Raw genomic sequence first — 16000 nt, 5'->3', positions numbered from 1 at the left:
AAATTATCATATCCAAATAAATATGTTGAAATTTTTACACAATTATCATATCCAATAATACTATACTATTTACACAATTATCATATCCAAATAAATATGTTGAAATTTTTTCATTAATTACTTGTATATGGATGTTCTTTCTAGTTTGTATATGGAAATAGTATAGTGAAATCTATCACTTGATATTGTAGAATTTGTAAATTCATTGCTCCTAGGCTTAGATCCACATTGTAATATAAATAATTCATATGTTAATGAGTTTTATTTATTGTGATTATTTGTGTTTATTTAGTACTCCACTTACTAACAAATCCAACTTCACACTATCTCTCAATAAATCGTTATCCATAATATTGAATCGAAAGTGGATCTTTGATAGTAAACTCAACTGCATCTTACTATTAACAACCTTAATCAAACAAACTAAATAATAAATTCAAAGTATTTCCAATCTTAAAATCCAACCAATTATCTAATAAAGAAAAAGGAGAAAAATAAATAAAGGCCCGAGCCCGGGCCCGGTGTAGGACGCTCTTCTTTGAATTTTAAAGTTATTTATTTAATGCATTATTTGAAAAGCGTTTCCAGCGGCAAGGCCACATGTATATATGACCGTTGCTATATTACGCCAATAAAAACCAAAAACGGTTCTCTCATTTCTCTGCAAATTTGAAAATCATTTTTGCAGCATTCGCGTCTCTCTCTCACGCCAACTGTGCGAGCTGTGTGTGTGTTTTCCGGAGATGGCGATCGCGGCAGAGTCTCAACAAGATCACAAGGTAGGCGACTAAAACCTCTGTTCGTAAAATTTTGAAATTAATTTAGGGTTGATGGATGATTTTTGGTCCAGTAATTGAAAATTCTATAAGATCATTCCATCATTCATTTTCATCATTACGTTTTTGTTTTTGTTTTTGTGTTTTTTCATTGAATTTGGTTTTTAAAATGCAATTGCACATGAAATTATCCATGTTTTGATTTTTCAATATTTTTTAATAGAAAGAAAGGAAATTTCAATTCTGAATTCGTAAATCTTAACAATTACAAAGAAATTCAGGTGTATAATAGAAAAATTCCGATGGTAAAACCTCTGTAATTAGGGATGTAGAATCTTTTTTTCTGTCTTTGCTGCTATGATCGGAGAAGGGGGATATCATGTGGCTCACCATGTCTGCATTGTGTTTTCGTACCTCAATCTGTAGATTTTTATTGTTTTCGATATGCTTGAATATGTTAAAGAAATTTCCCCTTTTCTACAGAATTCTTCAGAGAGCACAGCAGCTGAGAGAAAGAAATGGACCCTAAACGACTTTGAAATCGGAAAGCCTCTCGGCCGAGGGAAGTTTGGGCATGTATATCTTGCTAGAGAAAAGAGGGTCAGTGCTGTTTAAATCAATAATCTTTTGTATTTGTAGAGCATAGATCTTGCTTACTCTGATCAGTACCTAGATTCAAGTTATTTCACTCTGATATGCAGCCCTTGATGTGTTGTGATCAATAGCTTTTAGAGTATAAACTAAATTGGAAAGATAAATTGGCTGCTTCTGATGGAGTACTTACTACCTACTTGGGCTTAGAACTCAAATTATGTTTCAATGTTGTTTGAAGCAGAGCAACCATGTTATCGCACTGAAGGTCTTGTTTAAGAGCCAGCTTAAAGAGTCTCAGGTCGAGCACCAGCTTCGTCGTGAAGTGGAGATACAGAGTCATCTTCGACACCCCAACATTCTACGGCTATATGGTTACTTCTACGATCAGGTATAGAGCATTCCCATAGTTTGCTATGCCTTGGAATTAAACCCATGGCTGGGCTTGAAATGTGAGATCATTAACTGCAGAAACGAGTTTACTTGATTCTGGAATATGCTGCCAAGGGAGAGCTCTACAAGGAGTTGCAGAAGTGCAAATATTTTAGTGAAAGACGCGCTGCAACAGTGAGTGATCGATCCTCTCATTTTCTTACCCTCTTTTATGAACTGAGATCAGATAAATGCACCATTTAGGCTTTATGTTTTTATGACTTGTCTTGAATAAATATAGTTTCTGATTGCACTTTGCCAACATGTTACAGTATATTGCATCATTAGCCCGAGCACTCATATATTGCCATGGGAAGCATGTCATACACCGAGACATCAAACCTGAGAACCTTTTGGTCGGAGCTCAGGTAACTATCGCACTCTGTTTGGTTGATTGAAAGAACCAGTCTGTAGTCTTTCGCTTTTGAGTTTTGACACTTGTGTTTCCAATTTCAGGGTGAGCTCAAAATTGCAGATTTTGGCTGGTCTGTCCACACATTTAATCGTAGGAGGACCATGTGCGGCACTCTTGACTATCTTCCACCTGAGATGGGTAAGCTATCTGACATTTATGCAAGATTTGGATAAGTAGGCGAATAGATGAATTCGAGCACACCTAATATGAAGCCACTCTGCAAAACAAGTCTTTTTCCTCCCAAGTATTTCCAGATCGGTTATTGAATAATAATGCCAAACGTTTAACGCAGTGGAGAGTGTGGAGCATGATGCGAATGTAGATATATGGAGTCTTGGTATTCTGTGTTACGAGTTTCTCTACGGATTGCCCCCATTTGAAGCAAAAGAACACGCAGACACATACAGAAGGTAAAAAAAAACCCCGATCTTAGCACACTCCATTTCGTCTATGAATTTCACATATTAATCTGCAAAGCTTGTGTTGTTTGTTCTGTGAAGGATTATCCAGGTGGATTTAAAATTCCCTCCAAAGCCAATAGTTTCTTCAGCTGCTAAAGATCTAATTAGTCAGGTAAAACTTAGCCCACACATGCCTAGCCTATATCAAGCTTTCTGCTATGGGTCTGAGTTCATCGAATTCATATCTACCGATCTTTATAAAATCTGCAGATGCTCGTCAAGGATTCTTCGAAGCGTCTGCCTTTGCACAAACTGCTAGAGCATCCATGGATTGTGCAGAATGCCGATCCATCTGGTGTTTACAGGGGTTGATTGATACACATGGTTATGCCTTGATTAGATCATTTCACTGTAGATTATATCAATCTCTGTTGTGTTAAATGTAGATGAGAGTGATATAATATGCATTCTCTCTCCTATATGCATATTTTGGTGCAGTAATCAGCATTAGCTGCCATTAAACAATTACCTGATTGAATGTAATGCTTCTTATTATTGGCAATAATTTACAATTCTTTTGTGGGAGTTCAATTTTTTGTTACCTTTCTTCCATTGATGTGAATACTTACATGCACAATAATAACATCTCAAATAGTTGAATTTGATGAATGAATGTTTGTGAAAAACAATGTTATGGGTTATATGCTATATTTGAGGCGCACATTTTCCACAATAAAAATGGAAGAATGATTACTCATTACAGATTTGTGAATGTGCAGATAAAATAAATAATATGCTTCCTCCATTATGATGCCTGCTGCATTGCTCTCTCTCTCTCACACACACACACACACAATTATAAACCAGCATTAGCTGCTAATTCCACAACTATACACTTAATGCGAATGCTAATTCAGCATAAAACAAGACAAGTAACACACAAAAGACCTTAACTATATAGCTTCAAGGACCTCAACTTATTACTACAAAGCAATAAATGTACAATGTATTTTGAGTCCCAAATGTTCAATAAATAAACAACTTCAACAGATTGTTATTCACGGCTTCAGGCTGAGGCATCCTAATAGACCGGTGACCTTGTCATTTGTTCCTAGTTGACCTGATCAATCCGATATTATAGTACATAACTCATACGTTGAGATGTGGAACAAAATATTATTTTTTTGTTGGCTGGCAACAGGAAGTAGTCGAGAATCAAGTGTTTTCTGTTCCGTTTATACCGGAGTCTGTATTACCTGCATTCATAAGACTGGGGCATTTCGGTCCCAGAAAGCTTGGTTGATTAGTGGAAGATAGAAGCCTTGCCCACATCCTGTCTGTTATGACGACCTTGTTTTGCTTTTCAATGATACGCTGCACAAAACAGACATTTTCCATCACATTCGTATAGATGATGGATCAGGACATACAAGTCCAGATTGTTTTTGAACTCTGTTTTGAAATATAATCAATCATCATATTTATTTACTAAAAATCACTTACATTGAAGGGAATGTATGTATGACGGCCATTAACAAGCCCGCTTGTGAAGCCTGTATATCCTGCCATTGCCCCATGAACTGCGCTTTGAGCAAGGAGTGTGCAGTAAACGTTGTCGGATGCATTGCTAGGAATGGCACGGATCATGTAAGTTGGATCTGCATGTTATCAAGTTTAGTGGGACTATCTTAACAAAGGATATGATGAATTCAATACAAGTATTCTGACCTATATATTTTAGAGTAATTGGCATTTTGGTTTGCTTTGCAAAATGGTCCTGTCAAAAGAGAAAAGTAGCTTAACAGATTTTTTTGACAAAGAAAAACATGATTCTCGTACTGTGAATGATGCTAACTTTTAGTGATATTATACATGGAAGAAAGAGTCGCCACCAAAAATAGCATCGATGTAACCTGTACCTTTATTCTTTGAGCAATCCACAACCCGACATCCTGAAGTAGCTTGTTTCCTGAAGCATCTTCTTCATTTTTGGTAGGAAGAAGCTCCTGTCCTGCTCCTTCAGCAACAACAATGACCATGTGCCCATTTTCTTTGAGCTTTTTCTCTATATATTCAAAAAGCCCCCCTTTTCCTTCAAGATAGAAAGGCGATTCTGGAATCAAACAGCAGTCCACATCTCGGCTCGCCAGAGTAGCATGCATTGCAATAAAACCTGCAGAATAAATCTGACAATTTTAGAAGGAAGTATAAATTGGGCCACCATAAAAAGAAAGTAAGAAACTACAGGGGAGCAGATTGTAAAAATCATTTCACAGAATAATAACTTTGCTAGGGGCTCCTGTTTTTGTTTGTAATGGACCTTATCCATTTTTATGCTTATACGATATACATCTTTGTTGCTTTACATAGTAAATGGCATCTGAATTATTGCAGGAAGACCTCTCTAGACTATGGTTGAATTATAAAGTGCAGCCCTTTACATCATAACGTTTCTGATTTTTCAGTTGTATAGACTCATCTTACCACTATAGCGACCCATTAGTTTCACCATGCCAATTCCATTCTCTGCACTACCTGCTTCAACATGTGCAGCATTAATGGCACGCTGAGCTTCTTCTACAGCAGTATCAAAACCAAATGACCTGTCAATAACCTGATAATAGAAGCCAGAGGGATCTAGTTAGAAATGAAAAGGAATAATGGTTGGTTGCATGTATAGAAAGAAATCACAAGAAATAGATGCAGTGTCCCTGTGATAAAAAGTGAGGGGTGATATATTCAACACAAAATAAGTTATACGGAGTACAATCTTTTTGCAAGTGAAATTCCTAGTTGATTGAAACTCATGGAAGACGACAGATCCTCCATGCAGACCCGAAGGTTAGGTTGCTCTTAGGAGGTGCATGTGAAATACTAACAGACTTCATTCCTCACATTTAACCATGTAATTTGATAGTAAGAAAAATCAATAAGAAGAACAAGGTAAAAACAGTCCATCTAATAAGAAGTAATGACTGAATACTGATACCGGAATGTCATTGTCAATTGTCTTGGGAATACCAGCAACAGCAACTTTTAGACCACGCTTTCTGATTTCCTGCAGAACAAATTATACATATGCTAAGCTCAAGAACACATGCACTGGGAGAATGGAAAAGTGGCTACAACAGTTAAGTCTTTTCCCTTGTAACAATACCTCATAGATCACATTTGCTCCTCTTAGAGTGCCATCTCCTCCAATAATATAAACCTGAGCCAGTAATACTGCTCAACTGAGCTAAAATATGCAGTTTATTTAAAGAAATCTTAGATTCTTGCTGTGCCAACTGTCAAGTACAAGGTGACACATACCTGATTAATTCCACGGTCCTGAATGCTGTCAACAATCTTCGTGGTATCATGGCCACCTCGAGAAGATCCAATGATTGTCCCACCACGCTTATGTATGTCATTGCAAAGCTTTGGGGTCAAAGTAATTGTATTCTTTGAATAAAAACCCCTGTAGCCTCCCTAAGAAAAGAGATGCCACCATTGTCAGATTACAAATTCGTAAATACAATTAATTAACCTAAATAAAGAAACTGCCATGACGAAAATATGAGACTTTAGTACTTTCCTTAACCAGCATGTTTGATGAAGAAAGGAAGATGCATTGCATAAATTGATGATTAAATCCATTGCATTTAACATGTGATGTATGTCTAAAAGGTTAAAGGTACATGCTCTCGAAACAGAAACCAGGCATAGAGATATATCAGGCATTCTAAAACAAACTCTCCTGGGATACAAAGAAGAGGCAGACAGGTCTTGACCAGTTTTCAAAATTTAAAATGCAAGTGGTGAAACCTAAAAATAAATTGTAAAGATGCAATAAATTCATGAACGGCCAACTTACATCTATTCCTAGGACTTTGCTGACACCATACATATAATCAAGGCTGTGCACAATTTCTCTGATCACCGTGTTTAGTCCAGGACATAGACCACCACATGTCACAATACAAGCATGTACATCATCTGGTGCAAAATAGACCTGCAGACATCAGTGAACATATACCATATTTAACTTTAAAATTCCTATTAAATGAATGAAAAAAAGGAAAAGAAAAGTTTTGATTTGCCTGTTGACGAGGTCCAGCTCTCCGAAAATGTATCCCTCTTGGAGTATCCTTGTGAACAACAATCTGTTAAAATACATTAAGCATACATGAATGCATCATACGAATGAATTGCTCTGATTTTGCACAGAAGGCTATCGTACGTTTATGTCAAAACTCAAAAAGGATGAATATCACTATAGTACAAAACATATTGCTCCCAGTCACGTGAAATCAATGATAAGCAAGCAGCCCAAGGACACAATATTTTCAAAGATTACATTTTTAGTGGAAACTAAAATTCAATTATGATGCCTTTTAAGACTTTTACTCCAGTCCTGGAGAACATAAAACAAAATCAACTTCAGTTCCAAACTTTAGGACCCTTTTCTAGTGTGGTAGTTTTTGTGTATAATATAGTGTTACCTACAGGTGCCTTACCATTTCAGCCTTATAGCAGCAAAGGAGCACATGCTTTTTGCTTATATTCATTAACCAGAACCAGAGTTAAAGACAAACCACAAAGAACAAATACAACTCCCTGATTTATGATCCTGGCTGCATAATAGATCATACCTTTTCAGGGACACTGTCATCCATGTCAACAAAGTATTGCCTGGAACCAGAAGTAGAGCACAGATTATTAATAACTATCAACATATAATGCTGCGAGAAAGAACCAGATCCAAAGAAGAAAATTCAACTCACTTAACCACTGAGTATGCGGGATTGGAGCGGAGGGGATTTGGATAAGTCTGCAACAAATGTTCAAGCACAAAAGTAAATAATTGAAAGAAACGGAACACAAACTAATTTAGAGCAAAAGGTTCAAAACAATATTTGAATCATTGACACCCGTAGGACTCCTACCATCTTCTACATATCCTAAAAGAGACTGTATAAACAAAACCATGGCAGTAAAAGTACTACTTTTATATAGTACATATTTTTCACTTTTCTCTTCCCGATCAGGGGAGACTTCTCACCTCAAGTATGCTATGTTCATGAGAATTATTTAACGAACATAAAAATTCCAGATAAAGCCTTGACTGTGGAATTAAAAACTAATCAAGTTCAGCAGCTAATTCCTTAAAAGTTAAGTTAAAAAAGGATAGTTTGATAAAAAAAAAACACATTTGAGGGGCACATGTACCAGAACAATTATTTCATATTTACTGATAAGTGTTAAATAAGATAAGACTTTTGCCAAGGAAAGAATCAGTTAGGATCCACTTTTCTTTATTATCCCAGCAATCAATATTTTGTATATCATTCACATTGTAATGCAAAATACACATGCAAACTGAAGCTAATCCACATAACTCTATGTTTCCTAATCTTAGATGCACACATATTTCAAAAATGTATACTTGGTGCATCTAAACATCATTTAAGCAAAACACCTCATGTATCCAGATTCACACAATCTCCCTCCCACACTACAATTGATCAAACAAATCACGATCACACAAAAAAAGCGAACGTCACGATCACACAGTAAAACTCTTAAATCATAAAAGCAAATCACCTGAAGATCGGAAATGTAATCGGAGAAATGAGGCACATCTTGGAGAACGTATCCGAACTCTCCTGGAACCTCCTTCATCTGAAAATTACTCTGCGACCCCATAATCTAGCGAGAATTCACCCGATCACAAAAAAACGAATCGACGAAAACAGTATATCAGAATTTTCACAAGCGGAATTATCCGATTAAAGGTGATCGAAAGTGGAATTTCAAAAATTGAAAATTAATCCCTTGACATCAGGAGCTTAATTGTCAAATTCTTCCAGAAAAACTTATTAATAAACAGGTGGCGCCACTTCGCACGCTTGATTGAGCTGCGCTTTCCACAGTTGATGGTTTGAGCTCGTGTACGATGAGCGAAGCGTGAGGTACCACTTGTTATGCGAAGTTGAATTGTGTGGTGTGAAGCATGGAAGATTCTCGTCAACTCTGATTCCGTTGAAATTTGGAAATTGATAACTTTTTATCATTGGTTTATAATAACGGTGACGTATTTATTATATTTGCGATAAATGGAAATAAATATTTAGGTAGTTTTCAGGTTGTTTTTGTTTTTTCTATTTTCGTAAAGGTAGTTGTTTTCTGTCATATTCTAATTTTTTTTCAAAATAAAGTTTTGTGTACCCTTATTTTGTGAATTAATATAAAAATATAAATAACTGTGAGAATAAAATATAGTGAGACGTCTTAAGAAAATGGATCAAATTAAATAGTGTGTTAGAAAATGAAGAGTTGAGTTTGTTTGATTTGAATTTTAATAGTAGATGATTAAATCGACATTACTTAAAGGTATTAAAGTACTTACTCGAATCTTATTTATGATTCGTATGAAATCAGTTTCGTGTTTGAATTTAATTGGACATTTAAAGTATTCAAGTAATATATTGATTATTATGCACATCATATATTCAAATTGAGGTGAAAAAGAGAAATGATTGTTTGCGAATTGCGAATATGTATTGTTAATTATAAATCAAAAAGGTGACATTCCACTTTATGGAATATGAACACACAACAAATCAAAATAAAATTGATTGCAATGTTGCGATTTTCTTACATTTCTAAATATGTTTTGCATATAATCATATACTCACATTCTTTATTTGCATATTAGCATATACCGAGATCAAAATAATCGCTTCTTCTCAACTTTAAGAAAATCCTTTTTTTGGTTGTATTTATTTATAAAAAGGCATTATAACGCCTATAAAGTGGAGTTCAACTATAATAATTTTTAAAAAAAAGTATATATCGAAAGTATAATTCAACTGTAATAATTATCTTGTTTATTCACTAATACGTAGAATCATTTATATTGTTTTTGTCTTCAATATGTTGATGAGATAATAACAGAATATGCGAAGATGCTGATGCACATAATTAATAATGTTCTCTTAACCATTTAACTATGTCGTTTTATGCACATGTTAACGGCTTATCACTAAAATAAAATATACTATTACTATAAGTCAAGTGCCAAATCAATAATGGACTATATAAAGCTAGTGATTAACCAATCAATAAACTTGCATGAGCTGTCGCGCACGCCCACAAATTATTTTATTGTGTGTGACGAGATGAATTACTTCTACCATTTTTCTTCCTTCGTTCTATAGTAATAGATGCGTTTCTTTTTGACACGTGATTTAAAAAAAAAATATGTCAAGTATAGTAAAAATAAAGTAAGAAATAAAAAAGGTGGAGAAATAAAAAGAGAATATAGTATGAGTAAAGAAAAGAAATGTGTTGACCTTTGCTATAAAAGAAAATGACTCTACTATAATGTATCGTAATAAAATAGCAAAATAACTCCACTATTATGGAACAGTGGGAATAGTATATTTGTAAATAGTCCGTTTCTAACATCACACAATAATAACTCTAGTTAATCTCCAAAATAAGGTAAAGAAAAATGAGCAAAAAGAGATGAAGAGAAAAGATAATGAAAGTAGTATTAGTGGATTTTCATAGAGTTTTTAACGAAAGGGAATTTCATTTATTGAAAACATTATGAGACTATGGTAATTCTTGAATTGTGATTTGCACTACCTCGGTTTTGGGATGAAGTTGCTACATCGCGTGATTGGTGGCAACTCCAAATATCAAATTTAGTGAGTATTCTAATCCTTATAGGCCGGCGGTAAGATAGGTCAACTCTCGACCCAACTTGAATACGCCACTAGTCTAGACCATGGCATCCATCCTTCATGGTCTAGCAGTAGCATGATCAACCCTCCGGCCCACGCAAATACATACATTTCTCATGGTCTAGCAGTAGGATGATCAACCCTCCGGCCCACTCAAATACATACATTTCTCATGGTCCGGCAGTAGGATCTAACTTCGGGTTGAAAAGTCTTACCAGCATGATCTAACTTCGGGTTTAGTTAAAAAATTCACGCAAAAAGCATCATTTTTCCAATGGTACATCAAAAATATAATCCAGATATTTGTACTACGAAGAAAGCTCAATATTTATGGGAGTATATTTGAACTGAGCCTCAAAAATATATGTAAGCACCAAATCAAGACATAATATAATGAAATGAAATTATATAACTAAATACTATATTATTCATTATACATATGTAAAAGTATACCACTCCTATATCACAATCTATAAGTTCCATCTACACCATCATCCAAAGTTGTCCAAACACTTTTTTTCTGTGAACCATTATACGACACATAGTTATCTGCACGAAAGATTTGCCGAGAAAAGCAAGAGTTTCATAGGATCTATACCTCACCAGGAAATACCTACTTTATACCTACTTTTGGCATTTGACACTGCTGTTTCTAGAGCTTCTCGTCCACCACTTGTGAGCTCCTCAGCCCCCAGAATGCCTGAGGCCTCATTTTCTTCTTTGTAGCGGAGAAGTACCAACCCATTTGCGATCCACACATTATACATTCAGCAACTGACCATGCGTAACTGCAGCCACAGGACAGATAAGATCTCAAGCACCAAAAACAGATTATGTCTCAACAAATGCACAAAATTTTCATTGTTTACACTGAAAGAGGTCTTAAGAGACTAAAACTAGTAAGAACTGGATATATAATTGAATGTTTTGATTTAAAGTTAAAATACTATTGTGTTCTAGATGAAAATTGAGAAATATCAGCACTTCAGCAAATGTCTCAACAAATATTGAGATCCAAAGTGAAAAAATTGGGTATTGTTCAGGTGGCAATATGTTTTCAGCCTGCATTGAGTAACTTAAATAAGTGATGAAAACAAGTTGTTTTTGCAACAAAAAGAAATACTTAGTACACAATCCTCAAATCATGTAGTATCTGAACTGCTAAAAGTAGATGAAATTTTACCCTGGAAACCAGCTATATTCTTTTACTGGAGGCCCTGTGACTGCTATTCCATCTGTCTTGGTGAGAGTTATCACTTCGTGCACGTAGCCATTCGGATTAGCAAAAGCACCAAGTGGGCCATCACTAGACATCACTAACATGTTACTTCTCTTTGCAATAAGGGTCTACACATATACAAAAAAAGTCATTTTGTCTGTACAAGGACCTCTAATTCACATATATGAAAACATCTATCAAGAGATACTTTCCAAAATTACCTGACAAGTTTTACAACGCATTTTGTCGAAACTTTCCAGCAACTCAATCTCTTTCCGCAATCTATAAGTTGTTCCATCAATCTCCAGGAGTTCTTGCCTTGCTATATCAGATATTGGAATTCTACTAGCAATATGAAATGAAAGAAGATCTGGTTTCATCACAAGGCTGTCCAAGTTTGGGGATTTAACAACCTGTTTCCAGCGGTCTGCAAATATTTAAGTCCAAAAACATCAAACCAAATTTAGTGTCAATATCATCCAATTCAAATTGGTAAAGATGCAATCTTTCTATTCTACCCGAAAGAAAAAGCAAACAAACATGCCCCAAGCATAGGTCACCACTCACCACTATAGATTTTGATATTAAAACAAAATATTACTCCCGTCTCCTGCTACTATTGCCTATGCATAGTAAATGTATTAAGATTCACAGAGTAGAAAAAGATACCACTTTACCTGCTGCCTTCCTAGCAAGTACATAGGAGTCATACATGCTATAGACCCAACTGGGCCAGAAGGCTCTTGAAACATCACGAAATGAAGCTATGGAGTGCTTTCCCCATCCTGCCTTTTTAGAATGTTGCATGTATGAAAATGGCATCTTCCTAACTCCAGGATTGCCATCATCATTCTCCTTGTTGAGTCCTAACCACACTGGTCTTGTATGGTTATCTAAGGGAGACCTTTCTGATTGGCATTCATAAAATCGCTCAGATCTTTCATCGTCGCTGCTTATGGATTCGTCATATACCTCAGAGCGATTAGAAGATACAAGAGCATAATGATGCAGCCTTCTTTCTGTTGCTGAAAGTTCACTTTCAAAACTTCCCTCTGACATTACATCAGAATCATTTCCTTCCTCACAGCTGTGACGAGTAGATGGCACACTATTTGCCTGAGAATTTCTTAATGGAGCCAGTTTACCAACAGCTTCCCGAGGTGTTCTTAATGGCACATCTTCCTGGATGATATGAACCTCTCCACAAAGCTGTTCAGAAACAGAAGCATAATATGAAGTTAACAGCAAGAAGACAAACATACAAGCATGATTTAATTTCTTATAGTACCTACCGATCCTTCTACATCAACCCAACGACGCTTCAGGCGAAAGCGCTGCTGTCCTCGGGCAACAATATTTATAGAGCCATCTTCCAGTTTCTTATATTGCCGAATCTGTCATTAAGACACAGAGAATTATTCACAAAATACAATCAAGAAAAAACTATAGCTGAAGGTCTCTACTATGTTTATAAACAGATAAAAGAAATTGAATAAATTTGTGTTGTGTCAGCTGCTCAGCACAATGCATAGACTAGAACACAATCAACTTGAGAAATGTAAACTATGGCCAGCTATAGGTGTGGGCTTGACCTCAACTTTTACTCACACCACAGCTTGCCCACATTGGACATGAGTTAAATAGTGCAATGCCTTAGACCCACGGGGGTGAAAGCAGCAGTACAAAGGAACAATGGAATCCACCAAGTTGCTATACGGGTCCACTGAGCCCACCTAAATATCCTTAAAACATAAGTTTTTTCATCCTACGCTTGTCATTACAAGTATGTTATAGGACCAATAAGAAACATTTATTTTTGAGATTATAATTTAAACAGTAAAACATGTGAGCAAAATATCAACAATACCATAGCATCATACAAATTTAAATGAGAACATTTAAGGGACAGATAAAAGGTTGTGATCAGCCTAGTTAGTGGCGGCCTTCAAGAGATCACCCACATTTGGTTCTACAGATCTAGTAGATGGATGGACTAACAGGTAACAGCTATTAATCTCACTAGAGTTTCCCGCATATGTATACTAGTATATGTACATTGTACATTATAACTAGTTATTAATTTAAAGCCTCGATGTTATTTAGTTTATTGCATATGGTATCTTCTAATAAAAATACCAACTAATATATTACAAACATGGAGCAGTATTCACCATGAGATATAAATGACCACATAGGAATATATGTATCAATCATTCACAAATCACAATCAAATAGAAGAATAAACAAAGGGTTGCACTTCGTACCTCTGCAGTAGTGCCAATTGCTGAAAGCTTTACCCTGCCACTGTTGGGATCCTTGTACACACGAACCTAAAGGCAAACCCGACATAAGGATAATAAGACTAAATTTTGTCCATGAAACACTTGTTTGTAAGCAACAGGAGGAAATAAATTGCACGTACCACACCAATTGTATAACGAGCATCAGCTTGTCCCATTGCTCTCTCAACACCAGCTATAAAATTAGGAATGACTACTCTAAGGGGTAGTATTGCCTCAGGAAATAAAACAACACCTGTAAAGAGAGGTAAAACAATATAATTCAGAAGTCAAATATATAAAGGTGTATATAAGTAGTTATATTGGCTTGACAGTTGATACACCCAAAAAAAAGTATGTGCTCCCCTTTGAGATGTAAGCAAGTCCTTAATATACACAAAATAGGCACACCACACAGTTTCTGATAAAAAAAAAAGTGAAAACTTTAGCATTGAGAGTGAGCTAGCATCTGCCAGTGAAGGTAATGTACATAATATCCAAGTGAACAATTTAACCAGAAAATTGACATCTGAATATTTCATAAAGCAGATAACTAAAAAACAGGTGACTAGTAACAATACTTCACTTTACATAGAATAAAGTACCTTCAAGATAATACAGGGGAAGGGTGAGCACAGCACCACCATCCAAAAATGCCATCCTACTGTGAGTGTCTTCAACGACTGATATGAAATGATTAGTTAGTGAGTCAGAGATAGAGCATCTCACTTTTTGTTTGTCAAGAACACTGTATGAAAAAATTGAAAAGGAATAGAGCAAAAAGTGGCCTACCACCAAGATAGGAATGCAAGGTAACTATGGAGGTATCATATGTATAGTCAGTAGATGCAGAAGCTCCTGCAGAAACACGACGACTACAAAAGGCCAATGGGAAGAAAAATGATTGGTTAGTTGAGCATCAATTATCGCGCTATATATCATTAATTCTGCAATTCATTTGTATACGAATTGCAGAATACCAACATCTACAAAAACAGAAAATCGAAGCATTACTCAAGTGCTTAAACGGCAGCTACGACATGAACCGAAAAATTCTCTCCAATTAGCTTAGCCTCAAAGAACCGCCATATCAATCCTAACTATTCAAAGTTTCAACTTTCAACTTTCAACTTGCTAATTTCCAGATCCAATGCATTCAACACATAGATTATACACACATGCAACAACAAGCAACACGACTTCTACATAATTACATCTATTTCCGACCACTCACATAGCTGCATGTACATGCATTAACAACACATACAGACAATTAAAAGTTTATCGGCTTAAAAAACCCTAAGTCCAGCACCGCCAATTCCAACCTTCGACAGAAACTCGCAAAATAAGAGAGCAAAAAAATAGCTCTCATCCAAATTTCACCCCAAACCGAACGGCAAAGCAACCAGAATCGGTAAAAAAAAAACAGCAAAAAATGAAGAAAAAAAAATCTCGCGTAACAGAAATAGATCGAATACTGACTACTCTTCGTCGGACGAATCGTCGTCGTCCACTTCTTCGACTTCCAATTCCTCGAATTCGAGCTCCATAATCTGCTCGATCTGTAGCCTCTCGCTCTCCGAAATCGAGTCGTTTGCCATCGGATTAGCCTCTATCCAGCTCCGATTGTTCATGCTAGTTTTTGAGGAGCGAGAGTGCGGGAAAAATAAAATAAAATGGGAATTTTGCGTTTGATCTGATGCAACTGTAAATTGTGGTAGAATTACTAGTTTAATGTCCATATATATATTGTCATATTTCCATTTTTAATATCAATATATATATTACAGATATATATTTTTTGGTCAGCATATTCTCTCACTCTATCTTAACATTATTATTTTTTGTCTTTATCTTAACTTTGATTCTAGTATATAAAAGATAAAAGAATCCTAGTACTATATCTTATTAATTTACAAATTCTATGGATAAATAGAATAAGCTAAGTCTACTTTAGTTTAATCAACATTAATATTAATTTTGTTTATTGTAAATTGGCGTGAACTTACTAAGTTAATCGATTTCTAGTCAATTATTGATTAATTTCATAATTTTATAAAACAATCGATTATATTATAATTTTAATATTTTCCAAGAGCCCCATAATTTTTGGATTTGAGTATAGATATGTAACTATGATATTGTAAACAGAAA

At 35.4% G+C, this 16000-nt stretch overlaps 3 protein-coding genes across 3 annotated transcripts; 1 reads left to right on the top strand and 2 right to left on the bottom strand.

The window, feature by feature from the left end:
• The first annotated feature begins 652 nt into the window (after positions 1–652).
• LOC125186915 (serine/threonine-protein kinase Aurora-2) lies at positions 653–3206 on the top strand. Its single transcript, XM_048083404.1, has 9 exons — positions 653–779; positions 1260–1376; positions 1612–1758; positions 1839–1934; positions 2072–2167; positions 2256–2352; positions 2507–2624; positions 2715–2787; positions 2886–3206. Exons 1-9 carry the CDS (start codon positions 744–746, stop codon positions 2985–2987), a joined length of 882 nt encoding a protein of 293 aa, XP_047939361.1. The 5' UTR covers positions 653–743; the 3' UTR covers positions 2988–3206.
• Positions 3207–3548: 342 nt separating this feature from the next.
• On the bottom strand, positions 3549–8642 carry LOC125186914 (ATP-dependent 6-phosphofructokinase 6-like). Its single transcript, XM_048083403.1, has 14 exons — positions 8202–8642; positions 7382–7428; positions 7250–7289; positions 6698–6760; positions 6472–6609; positions 5928–6086; positions 5773–5826; positions 5605–5673; positions 5100–5229; positions 4535–4788; positions 4344–4392; positions 4119–4273; positions 3872–3989; positions 3549–3735 (listed from the first exon to the last, which is right to left on the bottom strand). Exons 1-14 carry the CDS (start codon positions 8301–8303, stop codon positions 3674–3676), a joined length of 1440 nt encoding a protein of 479 aa, XP_047939360.1. The 5' UTR covers positions 8304–8642; the 3' UTR covers positions 3549–3673.
• A 2097-nt stretch (positions 8643–10739) lies between these two features.
• On the bottom strand, positions 10740–15546 carry LOC125186545. The gene is made up of 10 exons (XM_048082926.1): positions 15329–15546; positions 14639–14721; positions 14452–14529; positions 13990–14102; positions 13832–13897; positions 12860–12961; positions 12245–12776; positions 11789–11994; positions 11532–11695; positions 10740–11136 (listed from the first exon to the last, which is right to left on the bottom strand). The coding sequence occupies exons 1-10, from the start codon at positions 15478–15480 to the stop codon at positions 11001–11003; spliced, it is 1632 nt and encodes a 543-aa protein (XP_047938883.1). The 5' UTR covers positions 15481–15546; the 3' UTR covers positions 10740–11000.
• Between the last annotated feature and the right edge of the window lie 454 nt (positions 15547–16000).

This window comes from Salvia hispanica, chromosome 5, assembly GCF_023119035.1.
Source record: "Salvia hispanica cultivar TCC Black 2014 chromosome 5, UniMelb_Shisp_WGS_1.0, whole genome shotgun sequence".
Lineage (NCBI taxonomy): Eukaryota > Viridiplantae > Streptophyta > Magnoliopsida > Lamiales > Lamiaceae > Salvia > Salvia hispanica.
This window is presented reverse-complemented; position numbering and strand designations above follow the sequence as displayed.

Coding starts and splice junctions, on each gene's coding strand:
- LOC125186915 (XM_048083404.1), top strand. CDS start 744: ATGGCGATCGCGGCAGAGTCTCAACAAGATCACAAG. Junction 1,759..1,838: donor ATGGTTACTTCTACGATCAG/GTATAGAGCATT, acceptor CATTAACTGCAG/AAACGAGTTTACTTGATTCT. Junction 2,625..2,714: donor CACGCAGACACATACAGAAG/GTAAAAAAAAAC, acceptor TGTTCTGTGAAG/GATTATCCAGGTGGATTTAA.
- LOC125186914 (XM_048083403.1), bottom strand. CDS start 8,303: ATGGGGTCGCAGAGTAATTTTCAGATGAAGGAGGTTCCAGGAGAGTTC. Junction 6,761..7,249: donor ATGACAGTGTCCCTGAAAAG/GTATGATCTATT, acceptor GTATTTTAACAG/ATTGTTGTTCACAAGGATAC. Junction 6,610..6,697: donor GAGCTGGACCTCGTCAACAG/GCAAATCAAAAC, acceptor TGATGTCTGCAG/GTCTATTTTGCACCAGATGA.
- LOC125186545 (XM_048082926.1), bottom strand. CDS start 15,480: ATGAACAATCGGAGCTGGATAGAGGCTAATCCGATGGCAAACGACTCG. Junction 14,530..14,638: donor CTTGCATTCCTATCTTGGTG/GTAGGCCACTTT, acceptor ATTTCATATCAG/TCGTTGAAGACACTCACAGT. Junction 12,962..13,831: donor CAATTGGCACTACTGCAGAG/GTACGAAGTGCA, acceptor TCTTAATGACAG/ATTCGGCAATATAAGAAACT.